The sequence below is a fragment of the Cyrtonyx montezumae genome, unplaced genomic scaffold (assembly GCF_038088225.1).
Source record: "Cyrtonyx montezumae isolate F1298 unplaced genomic scaffold, pur_monq_1.0 scaffold_3, whole genome shotgun sequence".
NCBI classification, from domain to species: domain Eukaryota; kingdom Metazoa; phylum Chordata; class Aves; order Galliformes; family Odontophoridae; genus Cyrtonyx; species Cyrtonyx montezumae.
This window is the reverse complement of record NW_027072034.1, coordinates 158991005-159014834: the sequence shown is the minus strand read 5'-3', so window position 1 is coordinate 159014834 and position 23830 is coordinate 158991005. Positions and strand designations below refer to the sequence as shown.

Below are 23830 nucleotides of genomic sequence, written 5' to 3'. Positions count from 1 at the left end.
TTGTAACTCAGTGCCCCTGAAGCATTTAGCAGAAATATCAGTCCCATGTCTTCCTTGAATCTTAGAATCAGGGAATCGTAGTCATAGAACCATATGAGTTCGAAGGGACCCTTAAAAATTACCTAGTCCAACTCCTCTGCATTGAATAGGGACCTACAGCTCAATCAGGTGCTCAGAGCCCTGCCCAGCATGACCTCAAATGTCTCCAGGGATGGGGCATCCACCACCTCTCTGGGCAAGAAGGCTGATGGTGATCAACATCTTGTCTAACCCATTTTTTTTTTTTGAGGCAGAAGCCTTCATCTGCCCCAAGGTGCTGTGTTTGCCCTGCAAAGGAAGTGCTGTATTCAGCAGTCAGGCACATCTCTGTTTGGTCTAATTTTGCAGCCTGTCTGGATTACATGAGAGGTCAGTTGGTGGTTCCCCTGCAGAGATTAGGTCCCATCGCCCAGCCCCATGCAGCCACCTGATGATGCCACATGATGCCAGAACCCAGGTGGAAGAGTACAGAGGGAAGCTTGGTCAACAAGTAGCATCTCAAAGCATCTGTACAAGACAAGAGAGAGGGCTACTGGCTATTAGGCACAAGCAAGAGATAGCTCACCCTTTGCTTTTTCAATTAGTGTTTCTAAAAGCCTCTTGCATTGGTAGATAGACTGGATTATTGAAATGTCATATTTTATTAGAAATTGATCTCCTGCTAATAGGCTTTAAGCAAATTAGAATGGATTATTCAATTGGAAAACACATGGCAAAACAGGGAAATAGAAGGAAACTGCACCAGCTCCTTCCCCATCTTTGCTGAGATCAATACAGCTACATCACGTAACCCGAATCAATGGAAAAGCAGAAGTAGGTTATCATCATAACAGCCTGGTGTTAGATCATACTCTGCTGTGTCTTGTCCCTCTTGCCATGCCAGAAGCTGCAGCCAGCAGACTCAGTGTCCACTGGGGAACTTTAGGTTCATAAAATGGGGAGGAACTGATATTGGAAAAGCAATGAGGTATTAGAGGCCCCTGTCCAGTTGTAAGGCTGAGGCTGGGCACTGCTCAGAGCAGACTGGATTGATGTGCTGAGCTGCAGGGCTGCTTGGATATCCTAGAAATGAGATTTGCTGAGCCTTAATCCAATAGTAAGAAATAATGATGGTGATTTCAGTGAGAAGCCCTGGGAGAAGGAGAGGCAGGGAGGACAAAGAAGGGATGCCTCAGAGTATGGGAAGGACAGATATAGTCCTGCCAGCTCTGGTTTTCCCTATACAAAGTATTTCTTCTTTCAGAAGCAGTGCCAGTGTGTTTGCTCCCTTGCACCCAGGTGGAGGCAGTGGGGACTGATTCTCTGTCCTCTGAGCCTTTGTCTTTGAAATCCATTCTTGCAATCTTCCTTAATCACCTCCTCTGGGATATAGGGCAATTTCATGGCTAAAACAAACTGTCTCTGTTGCTTGAGCAGGAACTGGCAGAGTGATGTCTGGAAGCACTGGGGCTGGTGATGATGAATTCCCTCTTAACTTCATCAGCTCAGGGTCTGCTGATTCTGCACAAAGCAGAGTGGTGGGGAGGGATGCGTTGGCTGAGTGAGCCATGGTTCACCAAGCTCCTCATCCCCTTAGTTATTCATTTAATTATTTGTAATGACCATCAGACAACCAGAGTCTGCTCCTGCTGTCTTCCTGTCCAGCCATTGTCTGTCTCTGTTCCAGCTCCCAACCACAGTCTCAGGAGACCTGGCTGGATTTTAAGAAGTATATGAGGGTCTTGTTTTGACTCTGCTGATGCTCTGGGCAGGAAGTGATGGTTTTAGAAGAGCAGGAAACAGCTGAGCTCAACTGACACAGTGGAGGTGATGCAGTCCTTTGCTGCCTGTAACAAGACCAAGCCACTGGGACAAGAAAATAGAGATGATCAAGAGTGCTGAGATCATATTCATGGATCCTGCTTTGAAAATAATCTGAAGGCAATTTTGAAGGCAACTATTTGCCCATGCTTAATTTAATGAGATTTATATACTAGAAGATGTAGCGTGAAGTGTATGAACTGAGTTTTTCTTGGATTAAAGATATTCAGAGAGTCATAGAATGACTTGGCTTGGAAGGAACCTCAAAGATCATCTAGTTCCAACCCCTTGGCATGGGCAGTGTTGTCACCCACTAGATCAGGTTGTCTAGGGCCCCATCCAGACTGGTCTTAAACACCTCCAGGGACATATTAATGTGTTGCAAACACTGATTCAGTCTATGACATCATGCCATGCCTATAACACAAGCAGCTGGGATGCTGGGTTTTAGCAGAAGTGGCATCCCTCTACAGATCAGCCATTTTACACTTTGCTATTTGCAAATGCAGACATGCAGTTGGGGAGAGTTTTTCCCAGCTCTTCTGATGATGTGCTTGGACCTCTTCCTCAACTCATTTCCCAGTAAGAAGAATAACACTTTCCAAAAGAGACCATCCCCATCCAACTTAGCAGAGAAAAAATGTACTACCAGAACTGCAAGATCCTCTGTTCATGGGACAGGATCAGTGCTCTGGTCTGCAAGAGAGATGTTTCTGTTGCTCTGCTGAGGTTTAAGAAATTCACTTTTTGGCATGACCATGGTTTATCTTCCAGTAGTGGGGCTGACTGCTTGCTGGCACCTGTTCCTTCCTTGTCTTCCAACCCCACTGCTTTTCTTCGGTCCTTTTGAGATTGTAGAATCTTAGAATCATTACAGCTGGAAAAAGCCACTAAAATCATGTGGTTAACAATCAACCCATCCCCACCATGCCCACTAAACCATGTCCTTCAGTGTCCCATGATTTATGGGGATTCTTTGTGCCCCTTACTTCAATAGCCATATGATTACAACCCCTAAAACCCATGACCCTCTTAGAAGTCTGATCTGCCACCAGCTTGCCCAGGAGTCTGTGCTCAAACGTTTATCTCCTGTGGACCCTCAGCAGCTGTTGGGGTCCAGATAACAATGAAAGGCACCAGTTGAATAATGGAAGGTATCTCTTACCTTCTTTCATCTATCAGACCCATGGGCTCCTTGCCAGAATGCCTACAGGGCTAGCCATGACCAGTGTGGCAGTTCAGGGAAGACCAGAGCCTGTGTCTTTAAAGATTAATAGTGTTGTTTGCTCATTAAGGAGATCATTTTGAAGCTAGAGCTAACCAGAACATTCGAGTACAAGCATCTGTTTGCTACTGGGAGAGGATATTTATTGTCTGATACTTCAATGGATGTAAATAAACAGCCAGACCTAGATAATGTTCAGACAAACAAACAAACAGCTGCCAGAATAGGTCCCCTGGCAGTTGACCTTCGGGATGCGTCATGCTGATGTTTTAATAGCAGCCAGCTTTGCAGAATGAAGCCCAGCAAGCACAGCTTTCTGAGAACTGGATTAAAGAGCAGCCTGAATGAATTGTTCCCCAGGAGCTCTGCTCGTATATTGACTGTGGGGCAGTGGAGGGTTATCAGTTATCAGGGTGTTCAGTAAAAGGTGGTTGGTGTCGGTCCTACAGGTGGTGGCAGGCATGATGCTGGGGTTGAGTGAGGATTTAGGGTGCTGAATAAGGCAGGTGTGCATGCAATGGGAATAAGTATTGCAGTGGTTAAGGTGATGAGCATGTTTGTGGATGAGTGCACACATCTGGCAGTGGTGGTAGTCAGGGGCTGAGCATTTTCAGTCTTGCATACGATCCTGAAGCCCCCTCCTTCCAATACTGCCTTGCTCTCCTACCTTGCAATGATGCTAATAATTCACATCCAGATTCAAGGAGAAATCCCCCTGGACTCTCAGTCGGGCTCTAATCTCACAGCCTATTAAGAACATCTTCACTATAAGAATATCTGTACTTCAGTCAGAAGAAAACTCCATCTGCTCCAGCACCTCAGCTCCATGCTTACAGCTGATCTCAACTAAGGAAAGCAAGAACAGAGTGAAATGCTGCTGTGTGCTTTGAGTTCTCTTGCAATAGACAGCATGAGTATATTGTATTTGTGTCCCTGACATGAGTGATGATCACTTGGAGGCTTTGATCAGAATCTTCTCATTTCCCCTGTATAGACTCTTTGTCATTTCTTTCTCTCCAAACCCAAATGCTCTGGTTCTAGTGGTTGCCTGGGAGTGAGGAATAAAATTATAAGATAAATTGCTATTGTACTGTTCGATGCTCAACAGCAAGAATGTCCTGGGAAGATGGAGATCCTTTAGGCCCAGTGTCTCAGGTTCAACATACGAAGGCCAGAGCCAAAGGCAGGATAAGATAGGACTTGATTTAGACTTTAGACTTTTGGTTTAGACTTTTAGATTTCAGACTTCTGGATGCAAGCTGCAAGAGCACCTCTTTGCTGGCACAGGGATTGTGTGGTCTTTATGGTGTGGGTGAATGTCTGCCAGACTTTTTGGCCACTTTCTGAATTTTCTTTTTCCTTATTTAATAGTTCTGACTAGAAGAAAAGATCTCTGCATTTACAGATGTTAGGCTGTGTAGGCGTGAGTGCATGTGTGTGTGCTTGCACATGTTCAGTGGAATGAGCCCTCCCTCCCCTTCTGCACCATAATGATTTTGCAGCCAATTAGTTTAGCAGTAGCTATTAAATCCCTTCCAAGTATCACTGTTTTCCTGGTGTGAAACCTCTACAATCTTTTACCTGCACCAAGCCCACAAGGGAGGTCCCAGGGGACTGTGTCCTTGCTGTTTGTTAACTCCAGCTGGTTATTTCTTCAGCCTGCCTCTTCTATCTCCAAGTTTCTTCTCCTCTAATGGGGCCTGTCAAAGGCTGGGGACAGTGACTGAGCCTGGGGTGATAATTGGCTGCTTACATATCTGGTGGCCTACAGATCTGACCCTGATGATGCTGAGAAATCAAGGTCAGGGCAGCAAAGATGTAAGGTTTGTTTAGAGCAGCCACAGGGGATGGGGAAGGGGGGCAACGCTGAAGCAGCAGGGAAAGCTCAGTCACTGCCCTCTGACAGTGAGAACTTGGGGCAAAGAAGTCCCCATGGGAGATTGGAAAGGCTCCTGTTGTGGGGTCATCTGAGCTGCCTGGGTCAGCTCCTCAGCATACAGGTTGCTATGTTTTCTCCACCTGCAATCCTTTTTGTTTGTCCTCCCCTTCTTCTGACTGTCCTAAGGGGAAGGACTCATCCTTTACCCCCACAAGTGAAGCATTTCAGTTCTTTCTTTTTTAAGCAGAGACTGAAAATAAAGGCATTCATTATGGACGTGAATGAGCCCTTTCCCACCAGGCTCTCACTGATACTGGGAGGCACAGATGCTTGATGTTAGGCTTAAGGCCCCAACCTCTTTGTGTGTTAACACTGTGGAGTATGTTTCTATCAACATCAGATCCATCAAGGTAATAAACCAACTGCACATCCTCCAGTCTCCTTTGGAAAGGGAAATTTAGACTGGATACAAGAAAATAAGTTCTTTTGTAATAAGGGTGGTGAGGCACTGGCACAGTTTGCACAGAGAGGTGCTCGGTGCCCTGTCCCTGGAGACATTCAAGGTTAGGTTGGATGGGGTTCTGAGCTCCTGATCAAGCTGTAGGTGTCTCTGTTCAGTGCAGGAGAGTTGGACTAGGTGACCTTTAAGGGTCACTTCAACTCACACCATTCTATGGTTCTACGATCATTGCAGCCCTTTGCTTTTACAAGCTTTCCAGACCTTTGTCATTCCCTGTTTTCCTTTCTAATAGAGAAGATGATTCAGGCTCAGTTTCTCTGCAAAAAAAAAAAAATAATAATAATAATAAATTGATACAGAAGGAACAAGCTCATGGCCTGTGTGCCAGGGAACAGTGGGAATGGGTATTAATATTGCCACTTCTCCATGGCATGTTATTTCCTTTTGAGTGTGTTTTTCTGCTCAGCTATCAAGCTGCACAATCACAAACCAAAGAGTGGGAGCATTTGGTGTGCTTTTCTCAGAAGGATATGGAGATCCTCATTTGGATCACAGACAGATCTGCTATAACTTGGGAAACTAGGGAGGGGTACTTTAGTGTTTGGATTGCTGTGGGTTAAAAGATTTTCAGAAACTGTGAGTAAACACAGTGAAGGAAGCAATGTAGATGCATCTCTGAGTCATATGGTCATAGGTGTTGCTGAAATACAGAATCTAGAATATCCAGAAGGACCTAATGTTTCTATGGATAGCTAGATTTGCTTGAATTGTGTTTGTAAGAATGGAAAAGATTAGAGACCCTCTCCAACTGTTTTTCAGTCCAATCTCTAAGAAATGACTTTAGACCAGTAAAGAGAGAAACCTATTGAGTTTTGTGCACTTTCTTCTATGGTTCTGGCTCACTGTCAGGGATAAACTGGGACTGTGTTCTCATAATACCAGTTATTGATGTCACTAAGTGACTCCCTGTTATGAGTTGTAGCTGGAATCATAAGCCATAATTGAGCAGGACAGATTTCAATATCAGATATAGGTAATCAACAAGAGAAATAGCCTGTGTCATATTGTATGTTCTGCAATAATATATTGCCCCATGGAATATTAGCAATAAGAACGATAATAGTATCTGACTAGCATTTGAGTGAGTCAGTCTGAAGGCTGTTGTGTGTTTTTTCCTCTTTTGCTCATCATCACCACAAGTTCTGCCCTTTATATCATAATTTTCTACAAGATTTGTCCAGGCAACAACAGTATACTCTGATAGTGCCAGAAAAAATGAGCAAGCTCTGGATTGTTCTTCTGCAGATCTTTTATGTTGATGGGACCAGCAGCAGCAGTTAAACTGCTTTGTCCTTTAAGTGAGGAGGCAAGGGAAAAGTTTATTTTGTGGTGATGGTGGTTGTTATCTAAAAGACATGAACAAGAATGCATTTCTCTAATGATTTTTCTGCAGTCTAAGTGGAAGGAGGAAAAGTACTCATGTTCTCTCCCTGCTTTTGTTTTTCCTCTGCAGATCCGTGTGGATGGCACCACCAGGAACACACTGGAGTATGAGATAGTGCAGGTGGTGGACACTGGCCCCATCTTAAGGGACATGGCCTTCTCAATGGATCATGAACACCTCTATATCATGTCTGAGAAGCAGGTAAGAAACCCCGTCAGTCTGTGGTGTTCTGAAATCTTTTACGGATCATGGATGGCAGAATTGTATGTGAAATTCTCGAAGTGAACAGCTACTTGTGCGCCATTAAATATCTAATGATTGTTTGTGCTTAGAAACCATTACATTTATACACTGATTAAGATTGTTGAGAGGACAGGGACACAGACCTAAGGGGGAGGAACCACCCCCAGCATTGCCTTATGCAGTTACACGTCCTTCTGGCTACATGACAAGGAGTTGCTGTTGCATCTGCTGTGTACCACATTCTCTCCACCCCCATTCAAACTGTGGCTACATCTGCCACAGATATGAATAGAGTTGAGTGCATCGCTGAATCCTTTGGCTCCAAGTGGAGTATTAGGAGAAGCTGGAGCTTCCCTGAGACACAGTGATCTTGAGTGGGAGGCACGGCCTGCTGTGGTGAAGACATGGTTGTGTTATTAGTATTATTATTATCAAAAATACCACCATCCAGAGTTCATGGAAGACGCAATCTGGGTCTTCCACATGGAAGTCTGACTGATTTTGGCGGAGTGCTTGATCTTAGGGAAGTTTACTCCTTGGGAAGAATTAGTTTGGCATGAAAAAAATTCTTGCTTGTAACTGTGGACATGCAAGAACTTGAATATTGTAACTGGTTGTTTTGTGCACGTTTGTAATCAGTCTTAGGATGGCTAGACAAAAGGGAGCAATGAGGAAATGCAGCAGGGTGATGCAAGTGTCCTACTGTGCACCTCCAGTTCTACTGCAGGCCACCAGTCCAAGTACAACATGTTCATCCATTCATTAGGGTTCACCGAGTAAATAAAACTCTCCTAACTTTGTACCATGTAAATGGCACCAAATATAAAACACAACCTTGATATGCTTCTTATTGCCATCACAAACTGCCAGAAGTTCCCTAACACCAGGTTCCCCTTTAGATACTGTGTTCTGTGCTTTGATCCTCTGACAGCATTGTGCTGCAGTGGTCAACAGTCCGTGGTGCCCAGGATGGAGATGGACCACATAACTTCTCCACTTTCCCAACATTATGGCAGGCTCTCCACCCGCTAATTCCTGCCTCTTAAAAGTGAAAGTGAATAATCATCCCCTCCCCATCTGTTATGATTTCACAGACATTCATACCCTCTTCAGGTGGCTGTTTTCCAGACCGTGGCTAGCACTGAAATGATTAGCCTTTACCTTAGCTAGGACAAGTTTTCCCAGGGAAATAAGACAGAGATATGTGTGGGTTTTGATGGGAGGTGGTTAGTGGGGTTGCTGTTGTCCAGGAGCTCAGAAGTTGCAGGCTGACTGCTTTTTTTCTTTGCACAGTCTAGGGGGTTATAGTTTCCAAGACTTCCATTTCGTGTGCTTGAAACACTATATTCTAAATGTTTTGTGTGTCTGCGAGGTCTCCTTTGTTTCCATCCCTCTCCTCTGAGCTATGAATAACTCAAATATGATGTGAGGAGTGGAGTAACTCTATACATTCATCTTCATTAGAGAGACTGTGAGGTGATGCTAACACAGAAGAAATGGTATGGTGACAGAGCTGGGACTTCTTTTTCATCTGTTCTTTTTCATCATGGTGGGAAGGATAGGATGTCTTCCCCGGTGTTAAGGTGAATACAGTCCCAGTCACCTTCTGGGATGGGGTGGGAAGATGGAGGCAAGTGATGTTAATAAACTTCTATGAAACTTGGGACAAGACACATTCTATTTCTCATTGTTTTATTTGAGTCTTTCCTTTTATTTAAGTAGAGTGAGTTTCCCACATGGTGAAAGCCTTAAAACATAACGATACACCAAAATGTAGTCCACTGATTTCAGAGTTGCCCACAGCATCCTTCTTTGCGCAGGGCCACATCAGGACAGGACCCCTCAGATCCCATGACTCTACAGCCTTTCACATTTACAGAGCTGAGAGGTTTGGCTCCTTTGGGCTGGTTAGTCTAGTAACACACAGGAGCTCTCTTGGTTGTGGAGTCTCTTTCTATGGAGACTAGACTTCAACACTAGTCTGGATGCCTACCTGTTGTAGGGAACCTGCTTTAACAGGGAGGTTGGACTTCATGATCCCTTCCAACCTCTGTGATTCTGTGTGAACACACTTCAAGTGCTCTAATTAACCTCTGTTTGGCCTCAGTCTACGGAGAGGAGGGTTGGCTGAGCGTAGGTGCAGTTCTACCATCACTGGAGTCGAGATGGAAAATGGTATGATACTGGGGAGTGTATGTTATGTCCACTGTACAAACCATGTCCTATGACTCTTTTCACAAATGGATGAAGCCCTGAATTATTAAAGCTTTACATCATTGTAAGGTCTATGGAGATGAGGGGCAGGATGGTGACAGCTTGGCCTGACCTTTTCAAAGGCAGGTATGGACCAGGGTTTCATCAACCTCAGTCTTCAGGGCTCACCCCTGGCTGCATCCCAGAGATAAGAGCAATTTTGTTGTGTATTCAACTACTCCATTAAAAGCAGTTTTGCCAAGCTCAGCTTCATTACTCATCAGTCCTCAACGAGGAAACTCCAATAATAAAATAAATTTTTCCAGTTTGCACCCAGCTCAGCATGGCGCCCTTTAATCTGAAACACCTTCAAAGCACTGCTGCTATAAACCTGACTTCTTATGCTTCAAAAAATATTACAAGGGATGTATAAAAGCAGTGTCTGCCTGGCTGCAATTTATTTAGCATGCTTGGGGTTTCTTGGGTTACACATGGGGTGTGGAATGACCAGTTCAGTAGTGATAGGACAAAAGGGAATGGCTTTAAACTAAAATACAGGAAATTTAGGTTAGGAATAAATATTTTACTCAGAGGGTGATGAGGCACTGATACAGGTTGCCCAGAGAAGCTGGGGCTACATGTGAGATGCTTACAGCCAGGTTGGATGGGGACCTGGGCAGCCTGATCTGGTGGGGGTCAGCCAATGACATGGGGTTGGAGCTTGATGATCTTTAAGATCCCTTCCATCCTAAGTCATTTATGATTCTATGAACCTGGGCTCCCAGGGAACAGGGATCTAAATATATATTTATTGATATACATATTTATAGGAACTCTCCCTATATCAAATCCCCGATCAAATGATGGAAAGCGGAAGATTTGTCACCAAAACCCAGGGTCACCAAAGATTTGTTACCAAAACTCTCTTTCTCTTTCCAGACAAGAAGCCTAGATTACAAATTACCTGGCATTTTATGTCAGATTTGAAGTGTCTCTTTCATCCTACTCTTTCTGCTTCTGTCTCCAGACTTATCCCTTCTCTGTGGCCCTCTCTTCTCATTTGTGGGCTTTTCTGTTCCTCCATTCCTTTGTTCTCTCCTTTCCAGCTGCCCCACACTACTGAATAGCCATGTCTCCTTGTCTTCTTGATGCTGAAATGCTGATATACTCAACCCAGCTCTGGACATCATGAGATGCAGGATGTTCATTTTCCTGTTGTGTCTCTGGACTAGTTATTGGAAGGTCACTTGATCAGCCCCCTAAATAACTCCATTTCAACATGTCAGACTCCTGGGACTCTCCCAGTGCTGGAAGTGTTTTGCAAAACTGATGCAACACCTGGAAGCAACTCCAAGATATGAGAATCTCAGCTCTTTCCTTTGATATGAAGGGATCAAAGGGAAGAGCTAGAGGAAAGGAACTGAAAGGCTGAAAAAAAAGAGAAGGCAAACAGCAAGAGTCCCCAGCTTTGTATTAAAATTCCAAGGCTTTGAGCTGCCTCTCACTTCTGGTTTACTAATGGTTAAAGAGGACATCACTGTGTGAATAGTTTATGAGTAACACCGTGTTTTACTCGAGGGAGGTTTTCTGTCCCTGTCTGTGCAGGAACATTGGCTTTGTTCAGGTGACTCAGTCACACTCCAACAGAAGGCTGGGCTTCTTTCCTATAAACTAGCAGAAAGTCTGTGATCTGAGAATAACCCACATCCGTGCATGGCTATCATTCCCTAAAAATCAAAGGTGAGACCAATGGGGTCATGCATAGCAGAAGCAGATAGGTATTTTGGGGGCTCTTTTAAACTTTGCCAATGCAATATCAAATAAATATGTGCTTCAGCCAAAGCATGGCAGAAAAAGCATTTGGTAAAAATTAAGTAATAGTATCACAAATCATGTTGACAGGATCTTTTTGGCCTTTCTGTGTCTGTTTCTCATTAAAATGGGGGAGGCTTTTGCCTATTTGTCTCCTGAGATTTATTCTTCTTCTCATCGACGCTGAGTCACTATCTGCAACAGAATTATTGTGTGCAAATTAGCTGCAAAGGAGGAGGTAGTGACTGGTTAGTTTACTTCTGATTTCATGACCACTGATTAAAATCTTGTCTGTCAATTTTGTTATCATATCAATTAGTTCAAGCAATCACTAATAACTTTACCTAATTACAGCATAATTTCTTCAAATGTGGTCTTTGCGTGAGATTTCGATTAGCATTAAGCCCTCAGTTTGGAGTGGCTGTTTCCTAGGGATTGCCAGCCTGAGCCTGTCCCCAGAAACACTGGCTCAAGATCACAAGTTTTAAAAATAACTCAAGTGTTTTTGTGTTTTTTTTCCCTTTAAATTTACATTTGTCTGTTTGTGAGTCTCCAGGTTGCCTTCAGACCATGTTTTTCATCATTGGTCCAAGATCAGAAGAGACTGAAATGATTATGCTAGCAAACAGAAAGCTGAGATTGTCCAATAAGTGTGACTTTTTGACCTAGGATTTACAAGCAGCAGAGATACCCATAAGCTGTTATAAATAGTGGCATTGCTGCTGCAGATGTCTATCATTTTACTCTGCTGACTTGAAGGCTATTGGGAAAATGTCTATTATCTTGTAGAAGGGGCTGCAGTCCATTATGTGGAAGGTGATCACCCTGTGCACATCATAGAATCAGAATAATAGAATAACAGAATAACAGAATAATAGACTAATAGAATCATAGACTTATTAGTGATGACTAATTATTATTATTATTTTATATATTATATATATATTATATATGATTATTATATGACTAATAGAATCATAGAATCATAAAATCATAGAATGTCTTGGGTTGGAAGGGACCCCAAAGATTATCAAGTCCCAATACCCCTTCCATAGGCAGGGCCACCAACCTCTAGGTCTGGTACCAGGCTGCCCAGGGCCCCATCCAACCTGGTCTTTGGACAACACCTCCAGGGATGGAGCACAGACTCTTTGATGATGTTCAAATCTTCTGCAGGACTTCACTGTTCAGCCTATAAAAGCTAGGAGGGAAGGATGTCGACAGCATAGTCTCTTTTCTGAAGTTATTTGATTCTCTGAGACTGACGTGCTCAGGAAGATCAAGGTCATCAGAACTTCTAAGAGACCCGGGTAAAGTGCTGAAATGTACTTATTCTGTGTTGTGTTGTTTTTGGCTCTCTCTAAAAAGGATCTCCTGCTTGTTTCATTGCCCAGTCACCCTGATTTTGGGCAGTCCTGAACAAAACATTCAAGGTAGAAAAGTTCCTAGAGTTCAGTCAACCTCTAATAAGCAGTGAGTATAATCCCAGTTGGCAGCCAAAGAACTTATGGGGTTTTTTTGACTGTCCTTTCCTGCCCTTAAAATACCACTTATCACCCTCAGCAATAACAGAGGCTGAACTCCACTTTCCTTTGCATATGTGTTCACCTAATTAAGGACCTGTTAACTAAGTTCAGATGCCCTCTGAGAAATGACTGCATGGATGGAAAACCCTGCATTGATGCTCAGCTTAGGATGGAAAAGACACTGAGTGCCTCTGTACTTCCCAGCCAAGAATGATAAAAGTGATTTGGCCCACTGGCAAAACTGCAGCACATTGTGCTGCTGACTCTCTTAAAATAATACTTTATCAGCATAATGCATATTATGGCAAGGAAAAATTGTAGTTTAGCTTGATTTTAACTCATTTGCTGTTCACACACAGATATCCTAAGACAAAGAAGCTTTGGCATCATTAAGGGAGTAGGGACAGTCTTAATCACATGCAGAGGTAAATGTGTGTTGCAGTGGGAACATAAATAACAAAAGTCTGGGGTGAGTCAGTGAGGAACCAATTCAAGGTCTTGGAGATGTCTCAGATGAGACCTCTGTGGCAAAAGAAGGAAAGGTACATCTTCATACCATGAGACATGAGCATCTGGAACTTCATCTCCCATTGTCCTTCAGCCTTGGGCTCTTCACACTTGAAATAAACTCTTCCTATGCCAAGGAAATGCTTTTGTAAGTGCTGATGCTGTGTTCAGTACCTTACTTTTCCCTGAAACAAGTACTATACCAAGGAGAGGAGCTTTGCAGTTGAGTAACAGTCCAGGACATGAGAGATCTGGATTTATATCCCACTTTGTATAGGAGTGGACAAGCGACTGTGGAGCCATGTGTCCTGAAGGGACAGTAGATATTTCCAAGATCACAACTCCCTGCTCATACTGCCATTTCAATGGCAGCAATGCTTCAACTGCCTCAACACTTCTTCACAGGAGAGGTGCTCCAGCCCTTTGAGCATCTTCCTTCTCTGGACCCACTCCAACAGCTCCACATCTTCCTTGTGCTGGGGACCCTGTACCTGTGTGCAGTACTGCAGGTAGGTCCTCACGAGGGAAGGGTACAGGGCTGAATCTGGCCCTTGGATTCTAAAGGAGAGTCATCTCCTTTCACCCCTGCATGTAAGCATCAGGTGTGTATTCTGAGTTCTGCTGAAAATGCTGGAGGGGGAAATGGTCATTGGGAGAATCTTTGTTCTCCAATTTGTAGCCATCTTGTGGATGACTTGAAGTTATAGCTCTCTTTATTCCACCTAGCTGTGGAAGAGTTTGGCTGTGTTTGGTGGCCTTTCATCAAAGAGAAGAATTTAATACAGTACAGACTGACATCCCTTGCCTTCATTCTTGGACTTGCTTTTCCATACCAGAACCATACCTCCTTCAGATCTACCCCACCCCAGAAATGACTTCTCTGCACGCAGATTGTGGTAATAACTGGGAACCAGCTGGAGGAATTGTATCACTGCTTTCTCAAATACTTTCTCACCCTGGGCAGAGTCTGAACTCTATTTGCTGGGAACACAGGAATGTATGGAATTGTCCTCAGTTCCAGAGCACTGCTGGTGAGGTTTGACTTCTGAGTGGCACATCCTTGCTGTGCCTGAGTAAGGCATCACGGCTGGTCTCTGCAAGACCAACTTTGGGGAGCACTTGTGTTCTTACAGTTACATTAAAATGATCGAGTGTCTGATGCAGCCTTTCTCATTAAAATGCCTACATCCAATCACAGAATCATAGACTAATAGAATGGTAGAATCATTAAGGTTGGAAAAGACCACTAAGATCATCTAGTCCAACCATCAATCCATCTCCACCATGCCCACTAATCATGTCCCACACTGACACATCCTCATGTTTCTTGAACCCCTCCAGGGGCAGTGACTCCACCACCTCCCTGGGCAGCCTGTTTCAATGGCAGTGTCTAAACTGTATAGTTATGCTTGCATCTATGTGCCTTCCATTTGTGGGGGGAACTATGACTTTCACATCACCATCTGTGGAATTGCATTTGGCTTGAATCTGAACAGCAATATCTAATGTCAGCTTTCTTCTTTCAGCTTGCCAAAATCTTCTCTGCGTCAAGCTGCTTCCTCTGTGGGTCGATCAAAGAGGAAGTGCAGGAGCTGGAGGATGCTCGGGGACATTTGAAGGCATAGTTTTCCTATAGGGGATGGATTATTTAACCTTTGGAATTCCTTATGTTTGTGGAACAGGTTGCCCAGGGGAGTTGTGGGTGCCCTATCTTTGGAGGGTTTCAAGGCCAGGATGGATGGGGCCCTGGGCCGCTTGATCTAGTGGGGAGCAACCAGCCCATGGCAGGGGAATTGAAGCTTGATGATCTTCAAGGATCCTTCCAACCTGAATCATTCTCTCATTCTGTGATTGTGTCATATTTCTGTGGTGGACACAACTACACGGCGTTACCTGGGACTGTGATGTGAGAAATGAGATGGGTCACACCAGCAACCAACCCTTCCTCCTCTTCTCCCCTGTGTTTCTAGGTAGGAACACTTGTCATTCTATATTCACAGGGTCCCATTCAGGGCTCTGAATTCACGAATAGTAGCTCCTTTGCACAAAAGAAAAAAAAAAAAGCAAAATATTAGGGAGGATGGAGGAAGAAGTGAGCAATGCCCATAAGTACAAAATCATTTGTGGAGTCATTCCCTGGGAGAGAAGTGGCAGGGACTATTGATCCTTGCGTGCAGATGATGGGTGGGAAGTTGCACCAATGTCTCCCTCAGGGCTCAGGGCAGCCTGGCACACTGTGCATGGGTCAGCTGGCCCTATTGATCACAGTGTTGTTCCTCTGTGGTGTGGCCCCTGTGAGTGAAACACAGCCTGCTGAGCTCTGCTTGGGGAAAACAGTGCATGTCCGTGGAGTTCAATGCAATACTCCTGTTATTTAGAAGAAAAGAAAGAAAAAATACACTCCCATTTCTCGGTGCCCTGGTTATGGTTTCAGCGTGGAATAGGTCAGAGTATTAAGGGCAGCTCAAGGAATTTAGGTAGAAATCAGAAAATCTTCATTCCCTCCTCCCCCAGCCCCTGACCCTGTAACAGACTCAGAAGGGGAGAAGAAAGAGGAAACCTAAGAAGCTGATGATTACATGTGAAGCGTGCCAGATCTGTAATCCTGGACTCCATTAAACATCTGTCTCCTCCAATCTCCGTGACAGCCAGGTCTCCTTCTCTCTGCTGCCTTGCTCAGACCTTACATTTGCAGGTCACTTGAAAGCACCAGTGTTTAATCACCCTCTGCTTTGGTATTCTGCTGGGCACCAGTGCTCCCAGGGAGGGAGGATTTGGGCAAGGCAGCGACCCTGGCTCAGGAAACATTCAGTGCAGGCACTTCTATACCTCTTGGGCTTAATCTTTTCAATCTAACACATGCTTGAGTGCTTTCCTGGTTTGGTGCCCTGTGGCTGTCAGGGAGTCTTCTCTTAATCACTGCATTTTAAATATGCTTCAAAAGTTGTTTCCATTGCAGGCTCATATATCTTTCTTTTAAGAAAGTATTTACTTTCTCAAGGCATTTCCTTACACCATGGCCATACAGTTGCTGTTTTCTAGTACTATTTTGTACTATTTTGTCCTAAGAGTGTTCCTTGCTAATGGAAATTAATAACCAGCCTTTTATTGGTCAGTATCAAGGAGAACATTTTTTAACTGTCCCCCAGTTTCTCTGTGCCTTTTACCCATTTTACTTTGCACCTTTCTTGCCTTATTTCCCTGCTAAATATCTCTCATCATTTTATGCCACATAATATAGCCATTATCAACATAGATGGGTGTTGCAGGATGAGGAAAATAAAACCACATCAGGACCTGCCCTTGCAAGGCAAGCTGGCTTGTATGTTCATTTCTATTAAAAAGGAATTTTGATGTCATGCTGTGTTTTACTGTTGGTGTTTGGATAATAATATACTCAACTATCCTGAAAAAAAAATTCATCTCCTAACAAGATGGGAATTCTTGAATACTAATTCGTTTTTGTCTTACTTTGTGGGGATTTTTCTTTGTTCGTGGACTGTGGGATTTTTTTTTGCTTTGTTTGTGTTTTTCCTTTGTGAAGATATTCTAAGGCAGTGAACTGAACTGATCAGTGACTCTGATGCACAGAATCATAGAATTGTAGAATTGTTTGAGTTGGAAGTGACCCTTAGGGGTCACCTAGTCCAACTTCCCTGCAGTGAACAGGGACAAAATGTGTCTGTTTGTTTGTAGCATAGGCTTCATATACTGAGCCATGGAAGCTCATTTGTGTACATGGACAGCACAAGCCAGGAAGTCACTCAGTGCTATGATGATATTCCCTAGATATCTGTCTGGGTGCACACCTGAGGTTATGTCAACATGATAAACATAGAATCAGAGAATCATCAAGGTTGGAAAAGACCTCCAAGATCATCTGGTCCAACCGTCCACCTTCCATCAATATTTCCCCATAGTGGCAACATGACAATCCTGGGGTTGAGAAGTTTTGTTGAGGCAGTAAAATCAATGCCAAGAGTCGTGTGCCTGTCTGCCCATTCAGTGGGTATTGTATGGGGACAGCACGATTTCTCTGCCAAGTGCTCCATGTTCAGTAGCTTGAAGTTGGAACTTCTTGAAGTAGTGGTGCTTAAAACAGTTAGTCCCTGTAGCTCATCTCAATCCCAGCAGTATTGATGCCATTCTGACTCCTTTTCTTTAATATACTTTATGAAGAGATTCTTCTTTACCTCTAGTCTTGAACTCCAGTGTAAAAAACTACTCCTGTACTCCTCTGAGAGCTTAGATTCTGTATGCCTTTGTCATATATCTGTGAGCTTGTAAAGCATACTGTATTTCTTGTGTATTAAATATGGTGTCCATACAAGCTCTCTGCTCCAGTGATGTAATTTGTGGTTCTGAGTTACATGGTTTAATGGGCTTGGTGGTGACAGATTGATGGTTGGACTAGATGATTATAGTGATCTTTTTCAACTTTCATGATTCTACGATTGAGAAGCTTTCTCTGGAAGGAAGCTTCAGTGCACTTTTAAAGTTCATTTATTGATAGTTGTCCCAGAAAGGAAAGGTAACTTTTGTTTCCTCTAAGCATCAAAGCAAGGAGTATTATCTCCAGAATTATTCACATAAATACTCTTTCTGTGCCTGAATTCACAGAGTATTGGCACAAGGGATATAGGAAGGCATTTTGACCAACTCAACTTCCTTTCACCCCCAGGAAGTGTTAGCCTTGTCCAGATTGTATAGTGAAGAAACTTCAATTTGAGGGATTGCAATTTGGATAGCCAAACCCCCGTAAAAAAAAACACAGAGACTTTGACAGTGTGGATTGTCAGGGTTTTGTGGCACCTTTTTGACTGTAGAAAGATCCAAGGAATCTGTCTTTTCTCTGTACCATCCTGAAGCCTTTAACCCTGGAAAGGAAAGCTTGTGTAGCATTGTGTTTTAGGTAGAGCTTGTGGATCCTGCAATTAGAGTGATCCTCTTTTGTTGTCTTCATGAAATAAACTCATCTGCCAGCAGTTAGATGGAGAGGTACGTAACACCCTGACTGCTATTTTTGCATTCCCTGTAATTGTGTCTGAAAACAGCGTTGACATTTAGGCAAGTGTCTTCAGGCAACTGCTTCTGCAAATGCAGTGCACTTTGAGCCTCTGTATGTGCTTCAGTTGGGCTGAGCTGTTTCATGCTCTGCTACAACTAGCTCAGAACAAAATGCTGGTAAGGGACAGGACATCTTTCACCTACAGGATGCAGCATAGAAACGAGCCTAGAGAGATCTGAAAATTCTTTGGTCTCCAGAACAGATGGGAAGATGTTTTTCTTTGACTTCTGAAGGGAGCTGTGCTCTTATTTTTCACAAACAGCACTACCAGGTTCTCCCTGGCTTACAGCTCACTCATGAACACCACGTGCATCATTTGCCAAAGAGAGATGAGGAAGAAGGCAGCAGAGCTTGTGGCATGGTTTTGAGCAACCCATGGGATGCAGCTTATTGATTTTTACCCATGAGCACCTTAGTTTTCATTGCTGAAAAACCCCACACATCAACATGGGGTTCACACATCTGTTCTGTCCCCTTCAAGGTGGCCGTATTCTTTGCTGTTTCAGATTTTTCTTTTCTCTCTCTCAAAGAGCATAATCTACCCCCGAAGACTTTCACCTCAGGTCATTATCTGGCAGGTTGGTCATTACAAACCACTTGGCAGTGACTGATTATGGGGGGCTCTTTTGCTATGGAAAATGTGGAACTGATTGTCTGGGTGACCTCATTTGACCTCAGGAATTCTGCATTTAACCTGGCTTTAGACATAATAAACTCCAGTAATTAGCAGATAAATTCACCAGTGACATATCTAATTGATTGGAAATGCCAATCTCTAGTGGGATGTGAAACCACACTGTGGTTTGGGGGGGGGGGGGGGGAGGGGGAAGACGGACACCTGACAGGCGGGGGGGTCATCAGGATGCTGTCATGAGGCAGGGAAATGCAGGGAAGGAATGCAAAGCATGTTGTAGGTTTGCTTTTCTTTCTAGCTGAGCATGCTGCAGGTTTGCTTTCCTTTCCAGCTAATGGACTTGGTGAACATGCTATCCATCACTAATTACTTATCCCTTTACTCAGCACTTTTCCAAGGTTGAGCTCACACCTTTGGGAAAATGCACCTAATGTCTGTTCAGTCCATCTTAACCATGTGCTTTCAAAGAGAAAAAAAGCTTATGTGATTCTCATTCACCAACCAACTGCATGTGCCCCTGAAGGATGCAGGTATGGGCCCAATCTGGGAGAACATCATCTTTTCAGGTCGTGGATGGGTGGCACGTTATGCCTAGTTTAGGTAAAAATTTATGATGTCCCCTCCAAGTCTTGCATTTGTGTTTCCAAAGCGATGACAGTTGAAATAAAGAAAGCAATTATTATTTTTTTGGTTGTTTTGATTTGGTCTGTGTGTAAAGCTGGCCTGTTCACTGATCTGATTCATGGCAGAGGCTCACAGCCATATGTGTGCACACTTGGAAGGCTGCAGATCTGTGATATGGGACCAAGAATGACCTGAGAGTGGAGGAGTGGTTTACCTTCATTTGCTATTGCTGCTTTTTTTTTTTTTATTTAATAAATTGTAGTTTTCTTCACTCCTGCAAATTGTTCATTCTATACTGAGAGGCCTTGTTGCTCTCCACAACTACCTGAAAGGAAGCTGTAGTGCGATGGGGGCCACTTCTCTCAGCTTACTAATGATAGGACAAGAGGTAATGGCCTTAAGTTGCACCAGGGGAGGTTTCAAGTTGTGTATCTGGAAAAATTTCTTCTGCAAAGAATGGTCAAGTGTTGGAAAAGGCTGCCCACAGAGGTGGTGGAGTCACCGTCCCTGGAGGTATTCAAGGAAAGGATAGATGTAGCACTGAGGAACATGGTTAGTGGGCATGGTGGGGATGAGTTGATGGTTAGATTGAGGATCTTAGTGGTCTTCGCAACATTAACGATTCTGTAATTTGGTAATGTCCAAAAGCACAGATGTAGACACAGTATCACTTGTCAGTAAGACTTGGCCCGTTTTGTTTGATAATATGGACACGGCATTTGAGGACAACAGTTTATTCCATCTATTTTGACTTGGATGCTCTACATTTGCTAATGCAGTGGAAATAAGTATGTTGATGGGGGACCCTGAATTTCACAACCTTCTCATAGCTGCAGATCTAGGAGCTCACATATCTCCGTTCCATCAGGGCTGCTTTTCTTGAAGACCATCCCTCCTTTCCCAGCAGAGAGGCCTGAAAACCAATCCAGAGCTTCAGGGACACTTTCATACCCTGGATCAAGGAATTAAAAAGGAAAAAATAGTACACTGACAACACCATATGCACTGAAGCATCCTGCAGAGAGTGTGGAGTCTCAAAACAAACATTAGATATGTAAACAGAGTATCAGCATTCCTTGGTGAAGATGACTACAAACTCATTTATTGCCTACTGATCATTTGTTTCCATTAATTTTTGTAGTTAATCCGATAAAAGTGCTTGTGGCAAGTATGGTTGACTTTTCCAGCTCCCACACAAGCCAAACAGCCTATCTTTCTCTCTTCTAGCCTTTCCTTGTAAACTGACAATCAGTCCACCTACATCCAGTAGGATGTGGCACAAAGTTTATATACCCAGCTATTTGTACTGAATCCTTTCCCCTCTATTCCACAGGGACGTACTCAAACAGCTCTAAGGGGTTATTCCTCCTACTAAAAGGAACAGCAATAGATTGTTTGTGATACAAAAGGCCTCAGTAAATTCTGAAGTCTTCTTCTTTAATGTAGATGTATGACTTGGGTATGTCTTTGCATCCTCACACAACAGTTTTAAGGGAAGGAAAGAGAAATGGCACCTGAAAAATAACTGCAGCTTTGTATAAAATTTGTCTTATCTAAAGGGATTGTTTGTAGATTTTAACATCACTAATTTTGCCTCAGGATCCTAGAAAAAATAGCAAATTCTTTTACTGGGCAGATGGAAGTTTCTTTCTAAGCTGGACCAAGTCCCTAGAAATATTCTATGTGTTGCAATGAGATATTCGCTCTCATATTTATTCCCTTCTGCCATTGTTTCTACAAAACATTATTATTATTTTTATTATTTCTCCACCAAAAGTTCACCTTGAGTTTATTGCCAATTTTGGGGGGAAAAATATTTGGTCTGACTCTGATTTGCTGTTAGTTTGGTATTCTGTTCTTTCACCTGTTGGCCAAGAGTGGTCAAGTGCAACCAAGACCTGATGCATAGGACTGCAGAGTCATTAAGGTTGGAAAAGACCTCGAAGACCATGTAGTCCAACCATCAACCTATCTCAATCATGCCCACTGAACCATGTCCCACTAAAACATATCCTATGTCATTATTTGTTCGCTCCTTAGTGTTTTCTTAGAAGATTGCAGAGATGGCCACAGCCTTTTCCTGAGAGCTCTCTTCCTTGGTTCAGACTGGGAGTAAGCTGCAGGTGAATAAGTTGCTCTAGTGTCAGAAATCCCATCTCATTTTTCCTCTCATGCAGCAGCTGTTTTGTGAGATGAAATGAGTGACTGGGAGAGTGGTGCATGACTGTGATTGCATCTTCTTGCCTGCAGCCTTTCCTAGTGATGTACAGTGCAGGAAACACAGAGGGCATGCAGAAAACCTGGACCTGTTGCACTTATGTAAGTTCCTGTACTTTCCATGCCAGGTCACAAAGCAAGAGAAAAGACATGTCACACTGACATTACCCACTACTTCTTTGAGTTACATGCCTTCCTCTCCACCTTAGGAGAAAAAACATGACTGTGCTGGGGTAAGAAATCACCACCTGGATATGTCAGATTTCTGCAGACCTCAAAACTTATAAGTCAAAAAAATAGGGAACTGGGTTTATCCTCTTCCAGCTGTAATGATTTGCAGATAATAAACATGTAGCCTAGAGGTTGTATGATGAAATATCATGAGCATTTTGTACACTTGTATCCATGCTTAGATAGGACCTTGAAGGGTGGTAAAAAGCATGAGCCTTGTTCTGTAGCCCCTCTGTGTGGTCAGTATCTTCTGAAATCTAGATGCTCCAGTATATACTTATAGATGAGTATACATATAATTATATATATATATATATATATATATATGAATGTTGGAATTGCCTTCTCAGCCTGAGAGGAACACCTGAGATGGAAGGCAGCCTGTGTTTGGCAACGTACAGTACCATTATACTAATGCATCTGCAAATGCACCAGGAGGCTGGCAAGGGGCTATTTGGATAATGGAGTGCCTGGGCTAATAGAATTAGCCTTGCATTCACAGCCTGAGTGGGAGGAGGAGAACTGTCCCTTTCAGTCTTCCTGAGCATCTCCTGACATCTTATTTCCCCATGACAGCCCAGTAAGGGAGGCAACAAAAAAGTGCTTGTTGCATTAACGCAGTGCTGGTGTTTTCTATTCCAGCAAACAAGAGGCAGGATCCAAGGCACTGGGTGTGCTATCTTCTTCTGGGTAAAACTGTGAATACAGAATGAGGACTGATCCACTGTCATGCTTCACAAACCACCCTTGCCTCAAAAGGGTCAAGATCAGAAATTTATTTGTCATTTGAGCTCCAGACAGCAAACGACGATGATTTAATTAACCCAGTGAGCCCTGCTGGCCTTGTCTATGAGAGCTCTGGACATCATCAAGTGTAGATGAATGGGGGTGGGGGAAAGAGGGCAAAGACATGTGGCCACTGAGCCATCAGAAGCCATCTCAAAGCACTTTGCTTCTCACAACCAAAAGCCCTTTACAATTAGTCTTGATGTGATTTACATTTACTTAAAGGCATCTGCATAATGGGATATAATGCACATGAAATTTAGTCATGAGCTCCTGAAAGCTTTTGGGGACTGACAATTCCCAAAGAGCAGAAAATCTCCCTTTACAGCAACTGGATGTGGGTTTTACAGAAAATGCATTCATGGGCTAAAGTGCCAGAAATTCTATGATCCTATGAAATCTACCTGCCCATCTCCCTGACCTGTGAGTTGTGCTCATGAAGTGCCTGTCATCGTGGTCTCAAGGCTTGCTCTTTCTTTTCCTCCTTTGCAGTGGTTTCTTTGGAATCATGGACTTGTTTCTTAGCCCTTCCCCAAGGCAGAATGTTTTCATCCCTAGAAGAGCAAAAAGATGAACACTGCTGTACTGTCAGTCAGCTAGAGGAACAGGGGTTGCTGAAAGCTGGACTGCCTCTGCCCACACGTGGCAGGTCTGCTTGTCAGAGAGATCATCCTTACTTGCAGAAAGTCACCTTGGCCAAGGGCCTGTGAAATTTTAATGCTCCCCACCAAATATTGACTCTCTGAGGGCGTCTGAGTAAGCCTTTTGTGGGGAAGTCGATATTTGTCTGATGTTTCAGTGGATAATGTTGCTTTTCTCTGAATTTCCATTGGACTCTGCTGGCTTCCACCAAATTCATTTCACAGCGTCTGAAGCAAGATAAAAACATGTGATTAGAAGAAAGTGTTCCTGTTGCAGTGTAGTTAAGCATTGTCTCCTTCTCCCTGTCTTATTGAGTCCTTTTTTTTTTTGGGGGGGGGGAGATGCACCCCGTTTATGTTCTGATTTTTGGTTGATCCTGCTTGGAGGAAGACTCAGTGATCCTTATGAGTTCTTTCCAACCTGGGTTATTCTGTGATTATGTGAATTCAGCATCTGAGCCCTATCCCCAGGCCTGGCTGCAAACATTTTCAAGTACTAGA

The 23830-nt window shown here is 43.5% G+C and overlaps 1 protein-coding gene across 1 annotated transcript in view; it reads left to right on the top strand.

The window, feature by feature from the left end:
- Positions 1 to 23830, top strand: part of PLXNA4 (plexin A4) — a 451631-nt gene that overhangs the window by 223741 nt on the left and 204060 nt on the right. Inside the window, exon 4 of the mRNA XM_065743801.1 lies at positions 6917 to 7048. Coding sequence (XP_065599873.1) covers positions 6917 to 7048 — 132 coding nt within the window. The remainder of the gene's footprint in view (positions 1 to 6916; positions 7049 to 23830) is intronic.